We start from the raw sequence: 8,361 nt of genomic DNA, 5'->3' as shown, positions 1-8,361 counted from the left end.
TGAGAAAACTGAGTGTTATAATTTTTGGTTTCATAAACTTGTAATTCAAATGAAAGATATGCTGGGTAAAAAAATTGGTTATGAGTTTATAATATCCGACAAGTGGTAAATGGCCATCACAGATGAATTTTGTAAACTTTTGTAACTGTGATTATCTCTAGATCTTGAACAGCTTCTCAAGACAAGTGTACCCCATAGCCTAAATTGGCACGCACCCACTACACTCTCGGAGTGGTTGGCGTTAGGAAGGGCATCCAGCTGTAGAAACTCTGCCAAATCAGATTGGAGCCTGGTGTAGCCTTCTGGTTCGCCAGTCCTCAGTCAAATCGTCCAACCCATGCTAGCACGGAAAGCGGACGTTAAACGATGATGATGATGATGATAAAGGAGGAAATTAGTCTTTATCTCCAAAATAGAGAGAAAAAGAGACAGACAGACAGACAAACAGAGAAAGATGTTCTGAGTTTTATTTAATGGTAAAAGAAGTGTAAATGAAAAATAAAACAAACAAAAAAATCTGAAATTGCTGACTGGTTTACAGAATTTTGTAAATAAACGAACAATTAAATCTGAAGAATAGCCAGACAGAGAGAACCTTTAGACAGAGGTTAGAAACAGATTTTCAACGGGATCTACCACTACCACACACCACCAATAACTTTTAATATCTAACTCTGACATTTCGTGCAGCAGGTAGGTTAATGGATAGGATAGTGAATAAATTAAATATTACAAAAGGATTTTGACAATAAATATTTTTATGGCTATTGTTTAGTTTAAACTAAGTTAAAAGTCTGAAGTTTTAACTTATAGTTATCTTAGAGTTTGTACATGTGAACGAGCAACAGTGTTACGTACTAAGTGTGTATGGGTATGTATATATGTTTGTGTGTGTGTGTGTGTGTGTGTGTGTGTGTGTGTGTGTGTGTGTGTGTGTGTGTGTGTGTGTGTGTGTGTGTGTGTGTGTGTGTGTGTGTGTGTGTGCATCTGTGAGTCCGTACATGTGTTTGTGTTTGTGTTTAAACCGAATAACTAGGCTTTCCTTATCTGGGTAAAAGTTGTAGTGGCTGATGTTAGGAAATTATAAATTATGTTAAGTTAAACAGGTAAACAGTTTTACATGTTGCACTGTAAGGTCAGGATGAAGTCCATTGTCAAAATGGGGGAAGCCAGGTGTTATTAGCCAAACTGTGAAACTATAACAAATTGGCTAGACCTTGGCAAACCTTTATAAGTAGAGATAATTGTACCCTCGGTTTTTTAAGTGATAGTTTTTCTGTGAGACAAAGTTGCTCAATTGAATTCTGGAAGCTATGATTGCCTTTATAATTTATGCACTTTGTGCTTTGTGTTAGGCATTTAGGGATTTATTTTATGCTCCAGGAATTCGCCAGAACTTTTGTCAGATTTAAAATAATTTCTGTGTCACATCTGGGTCCAAGGTTCGAAAACCGAATTTGTACTAAAATGGAAATCCAAATTTTATGAAATCCACATTTTTGGAATACATATTTTTGAAAAAACCAAATTTGTGAGGCCAGGTTCTGTGTGAGGCCAATTTTGGTGAAACCAAAAACCAGGATTCAGAGTTCGAATTTCTGAACTGTATATATATGTTACCTTTGTAAATATTTTGATTGCACATCTGGTGTGGCATTTGCTTTTTGTTCGTGTATATATTTGTTTTGTAATGTAAGCTGTTTTTTTATGCTGACTATTGTTAATAATATTTTACAAAAAATTTCCTGGTATGTTGTTGTTTTGGATTCACTCTATCCTCATTGATTCTGTAAATTCGGGTTATGGCCACCAGGTCGTAACACTGACAAAAAAACTATAATCTCATGAAGAAAAAGTAGAAGACTTTAAAAGTTACCATCATTCCAGTGAAAGTATAAACAAGCAAGGGTCACACTGCTAGAGACACAGAGGCAATCATTACTATGTCATGCTGTCTGTCTTACAGTATAAAAAAAAACCGGTGACAAAATGATTATCAGTGAAGGATTTATATAAACAAGCTGTCATCTCCTGTCCACTTCATTCAGAGATAAATTTTGCTATATCATCCAGCCAGACTTCTGACCCCAAACTTCCTATCTGTGACCATTTAAGCTTTTCTTTTATATTTATCAGTGACTACATTTACCCAATATGTACGTTTTGCTTTTTAAAGGTAGAGCGGAGTCTCCTAATGGGGATTCTACCCCCATCCTTAGAAGCCTAGCCTAGTGTCCTATAACAAGTTGTTAGGAGTTCAGTGAGAAATTATATAGGTGTGTGTGTGTGTGCGCACAAATGCATTTTGAAGTTATTTTTATGTGTAATTATATGTAAGTGACCCTATCGGAAAAATAACTTCTTAGGGAAATTAGATCTAAACAAGGTCTTAGTTAAGATGGACATTTCTTAAACCCTTTATTGTGTCTGATGGATTTAACACAGCCAAATCTTTCAAAGGCAGCTTTATGGTTTGTCTATTCTCTTATTTAAAAGTAAGAAAAAAATTATTTTGAAAGGGCTCTTTGAAACATGGGATGTCTTTCCAGGCTTCTTTAATCCTTTAACATTTAAATAAACCATACCCAGCCCAGATATTCTATTTGTTTTGTGTTTGAACTGGCCAGGTCTAGCCTCTTACACCTATTTTACAATGTCATTCTAAAAATAAATATAACCATCAAAAACCTTAGATAAGATATACTCTTCTACTTGTTTGAGTCATTTGACTGAGGCCATGCTGAAGCACTGCCCTTAGTCAAGCAAATCGACCCCAGGACTTATTCTTTGTAAGCCTAGCACTTATTCTATCGGTCTCTTTTGCCGAACCGCTAAGTTACGGGGATGTAAACACACCAGCATCAGTTGTCAAGCGATGTTGGGGGGACAAACACAGACACACAAATATATATATACGATGGGCTTCTTTCAGTTTCCGTCTACCAAATCCACTCACACGGCTTTGGTCGGCCCGAGACTATAGTAGAAGACACTTGCCCAAGGTGCCACGCAGTGGGATTGAACGTGGAACCATGTGGTTGGTAAGCAAGCTACTTACCACACACTCACTCCTGCGCCTATATATATCTATATATATATATAATGAATGAGTAATTCAAAAGAGTTTGAACAAATAAGCATTGCATTCGATAGGGTAATAATTGTAAAGGGTTAAGAATAAAAGGATAGGAAATACTAATACTATGGTAGAGTGTAATTTGAGAGCGATTTGATTGCTATTTCAAGCAGTTTGAGTGGCCACATAAGTTCCCTTTGTGGTGCTTATGATGGTGTGGCTTCACATGGCACTCAGTTTCGACATTCAAATGATTCAGTTGAGGTAGATTTGTGTTACCTAAAGTTGATAAAAATTCTAAAAATATGTCTAGTTACTTAAAAAAAAAATTTTCCAGTTAGATATCTTCAGGCTTGAAATCATAACATTTAGTCTAAAAGTTCAACAGTAAATGATTAAAGGAAGATGAAAGATAAAGTCAACCACATAAGGATCTGAAAACAGAATTGAAGTGTACAACTAAATACCGTAAAGACACTTATCAGTTTTTGCACTGAAACCACAATTCAATACCTTCATTTTAATGGAAAATAGTAAGAACAAATTCATGCATTCCATACTTACACTATGGCATTGACTCCTCGACAGTATCGTTCCCACATACTACGGAATCTTGGCTGACCACCAATATCCCATAACTTGATTGTCACATTCCCTTTGGTAATCTTTCTCATATTGAAACCAACTGTTGGAATCATATCTTCACTGAACTGACCAGACTGGAAACAAAATAAAACAAAATTAACCATCATGTAATATTGAGATCTAACATTGAAACATGAAATTGGATGCAACACTGAAACACTTGATTTTTAACAATAAATAGTAGTTACTTTCTTGTATCTAAGATGGGTCTTTATGCCAAAAATACACACACTGCTTCTATTTCACTTCTTTGTTATTATTATTATTATTAAGTAAATTTGTTAATATTTAACTACTTAAGTAACTGATTGTTTGATTAATTGATTGGTCAATCAATCAATCAGCTAGGTTTATCAAAATCTTTTCATAGCCATTTGTGACCTTGTCAATATGCCCCATCAACTCTACATGAATGGTGATGAATGAACTTATGACAAACCTGATTGACTCAATGATTAATCAAACAAGTGTTAAATTGACTAGTAATAATAAAATGTGTGTGTGTTTATTATTGGCCTAACGACCCTCCTGAGATACAACATAATCTGTCTCAACACATGAATTCATATCAAGAATCTCACAAACCAAATACAAAAAACAAAATATAACAACATTGAAATAATATTGATTTGCAACATTATGAAGTGGGGGTAAAGTTGGAGACACATCAGGGGCACTGTCACTGGAGAGGAGACCAGTAGGCAGGGCCATTTGATCCAGGTATGCAGTTACCACTATGGCTACATTGTGGCTTATAGAAGTTTTGTTAAATGGCTTGATGTATCTAGTTGTATGTGTTCTGTTTTTCTGGAAGTATGCTTTATCTATTTGGTGCTTTTAGTTTCCATTGTGTTTTGTTCTTCATTGCCTGGTACAACCTGTATACTAAAATGTCTAGCTAAGACAGGTAATAATTATAAAGGCATGCCTCAAAAATTGGAGGGTAGTTTGGATACACACCTCAAAAATTGGAGGGTAGTTTGGATACACACCTCACAAATTTATTTATGAGTCAATGATACAACAACTTGTATCTGTTGTTTAGCCCAAGATCAGCTCTGATCCATGCTCATGGTCAAAAATATTCCAGTCATAATCATTCCCACTGTAGGTCTACATTATCCAATGCACCCTCCCTTTTGTAACATAAAGTGTGGTTGAGGGGAATTTTGTTGTGATTTCTAGCAACTGAAGTGGCTACACACAAGCTCCTATTATTATTAAAACAATGTGAAGTATTTTCCACCTACGAGTCAAATGGTGACTTGATTAAAACTGTTTCATTAGACAACTAATATCTACATAACCAAGATGCTAGTTATGAGGGTTAGTCTAGATTTTGGCTAGATTCAAAATGAGCTGAGAGAGCCTCAAAGTGGTTGTTTGATTTGCTAGAAATAGTAGCTATACTACACTCAATCTTATTCTTCTACTTTCACTCTTTCGTTACCTTATTTCTGTTGAAATAAACTGTCTGTGCTTTGATTAATTTTGAAAACAGTGAAAAATTTTTAATTAACTTGGAATTTTGATGAAATGTTTCAATCTAAAACATAAAACAGGAAGTTTGAGCCCTTAACACATTGTCTTAAAAATCTTCCTATTTCTAATTCCATTAGATTAGATTGTTTCTATTGTGGTCTACAATATTCCATCATGTTTATATTTAGCCTTATCTGTAAATAATTTTGTCTTACAATAACAGTTACATGCATGGCTGGGTAATTCAAGAAGTTTATCAATGTGGAATGAAAGAATTAATGAAGTAAACAAATACCTTGTGGTATTTTTTGTTTTGATTACATATCGTTATACTTAGGCTACCTTTGCTTTTAATTATTCAGCATTTAACCTGACCAAATCCAGCCCAACTATTCTACCTCCTCTATGTTCAAACCAGCCAGAAATGGCTTATCACACATACCTTACAATGTCATTCTAAAAATAAACAATCACATCATTGAAATCTTGAAGCTATGAAATAATGCAGGATTAATTCAAAACAATGTGGATAAATAAATATGCCTTAAATTTGGCAGAGTAATCTGAATGCTAAAGGGTTAAACCTCTGTAGTCTAATAAAACTCTTGGAGGCTGAATGTGGAATCTTTCAAATGATTCTTTTATTATCACAAATAATTTCTTTTGGCATAAGTAGGTAAGGTATATAGGTGGCTGAACTGAGCCAGTATTTTCCAAATACATACTTTATTAACCCTGGAGAGATGAAATGAACAGTCAATCCCAATGAGGTTTGGGCTCAGAACATAAAGGGGTGTGAACTAAATGCAACATTTAGTTTGGCAAGTTTACCATTTCTACTATACGGCAACTATCATCACATGCAAATGAAGCTGGAGTCAATATGATGGAGAGTTTTAACACGTCACTTATGACTTACTGGTGAGTAATCTCTACTGAGAAAATTCATTTTTTTTTTTTTAAATCTTATTTTTCACTTGTTTCAGTCACTAGACTATGGCCATGCTGGGGTAATGCCTTGAAATTTTGCAGGAGCCATTCAAATAGATTAGTTAATTTTAATCTCTATTATCTGCTTTCACACCATCACCTGACCCTTGGGTACTTTTAGCAGAGTCTGGTCTGTTGCAAGCATTTGGTCAAGGCCTGAGAATATTAAGATCCTCCTTTTCTTCCACCAGTGGGCACTGCCCTTCTGTCTAAGTTATAACTATATTTTACTTTTCTTCTAAACTCGCAATGATATAAGTGTTGTCTGTATTTAAATTCAGTTGATTATGTTTATACAGAACAGAAATTTTGGGGAAAAAATGCAGATTATACTTGAGGCTTTACGGTAATATAGTCCTGGATATACTCTGAAGGGGAGAAAAAGAAAATCTCTGAAAACTGGATGTTTGTAGCTGAAACGTCTTTGATTATAGGTCTAGCAAATAAGAACTGCTCTGATGATGAGAAGAGAGAGGGAGAGAGAACAGTAGATGAGTGATAGAGTGAATGATAAGTATGAGAGACTGAGTGAGCAAGAGAGTGAAAATGAAAGTGAAAATGAATAGGTGAGAGGTGGGGGAGAGAAAATGCATGACAGCAAGAATATAAATATGAATGCCAGTTGATGTGGAACCATATGAGAAAGTAAAAGGATTGAAAATATAAAGTCAGAGTTTCAAGAAGTCAACAAGGATTGGCTGTCATTGTCAACACCGAATTCATTTCCTCTGTCTATATAATGCTATTTGTTGGTAAACTCAGAGTATTTATCTCTGCTGTTAGTGACACTGCATAAAAATTAAATTGTTAAATATAGAATGACGGTCAAAGGTCATTCACATTCCCTGTTAAAATTGTTTAAGAAAGTTTACAAAGTACAGATAATGAGGCTTTGTTTGTTAGGCTTGATAAATGAAAGATATTGAAATTCTGGTATATTTTAACATAGAATATATTGAGACTTAAGTAAACTTTTCCTCAGGGTGTTTGATTGGCAAAATCATTGGCACTTTAGGAAATTTACCAAATTTGTTCTGGGTGCAAATCCTGCCATGATCAACTCTGTCTTTCTTCCTTCTGGAGACAATGAAAGTACTAATTAAGAACTGGGATTAATTTAATCTACTGTTGATGTAATAGTTACAGCAGGGTACAGTAGAGTCCAAATCTCTGCCTAACCATGGGTTCCCAGCAACAAGTATGGTAACACACCAGTTGGATAATGCAAACATCATGTCGATATTATTCTTCTGTAACAGCATATATTGTTGCCAATAGAACATATATACACATACATGAACACATTCAATCACTCACACACTCTAAAAATACACTCCATTAAAAGAAATAGCATGAAAGGGGGGGGGGGGAAGGAAAAGGAACCTTCCTAATACAACTGATCGGTATAAAATGAGTCGGAATTTTTAAAGGCAGAAGTATGTGTGGTTAAGAAGCTTGCTTTCCAACTACATGGTTATGGGTTCAGTCTCACTGCATGACACTATGGGCAAGTGTCTCCTATTATAGTCTTGGGCTGATCAAAGCCTTATGAGTGGAACTGGTAGATGGGAACTGAAAGAAGGCCATCAAGTGTATATGTATGTGTGTGATCTCCTTGTTTTGACATCATGTGATAGTTGTAAATGAGCATCATTGTTATTAGTTTCCAGTCTTGTGTGAAAATACATCCAGCCATGAGGAAATATAACCTTACTTGGGAACAGGTGAGGGTAGCTAACAAGAAAGGCATTTGCCCATAGAAAAATCTGCTCCAATGAACTCTGTCCAACTCATACAAACATGGAAGAAGCAGATGCTAAAATTATATATATGTGTACACACACACACACACACACTGAATATTAGAGATTATGAAATGTTTCGAGCGAGATCGGGGCCGTCGTAGGATTTTCGAGTGAGATCGTTGCCAGTGCTCCTGGAATGGCTCATGTGCGGGCGACACATGAAATCTTTCGAGCGAGATCGTTGCCGGTGTCCCTGAGCTGGCTCTTGTGCGGGTGACACATGAGGTTTTTCGAGCGAGATCGTTGCCAGTGCCCCTGGACTGGCTCATGTGCAGGCGACACATGAAATCTTTCGAGCGAGATCGTTGCCAGTGCCCCTGAACTGGCTCTTGTGCGGGGCCGTCATAGGATTTTCGAGCGAGA

General features: G+C 35.9%; 1 protein-coding gene across 1 annotated transcript in view; it reads right to left on the bottom strand.

Moving 5' to 3' along the window:
• Window positions 1-8,361, bottom strand: part of LOC106884383 (ADP-ribosylation factor-like protein 8B) — a 61,698-nt gene that overhangs the window by 19,035 nt on the left and 34,302 nt on the right. Inside the window, exon 2 of the mRNA XM_014935737.2 lies at window positions 3,641-3,795. Within this exon, the coding sequence (XP_014791223.1) occupies window positions 3,641-3,795 (155 nt within the window). The remainder of the gene's footprint in view (window positions 1-3,640; window positions 3,796-8,361) is intronic.

Source organism: Octopus bimaculoides, chromosome 3 (genome assembly GCF_001194135.2).
Source record: "Octopus bimaculoides isolate UCB-OBI-ISO-001 chromosome 3, ASM119413v2, whole genome shotgun sequence".
In the NCBI taxonomy this organism is placed as follows: domain Eukaryota; kingdom Metazoa; phylum Mollusca; class Cephalopoda; order Octopoda; family Octopodidae; genus Octopus; species Octopus bimaculoides.
The sequence above is the reverse complement of the archived record's forward strand: the minus strand, read 5'-3'. Positions and strand labels throughout refer to the sequence as shown.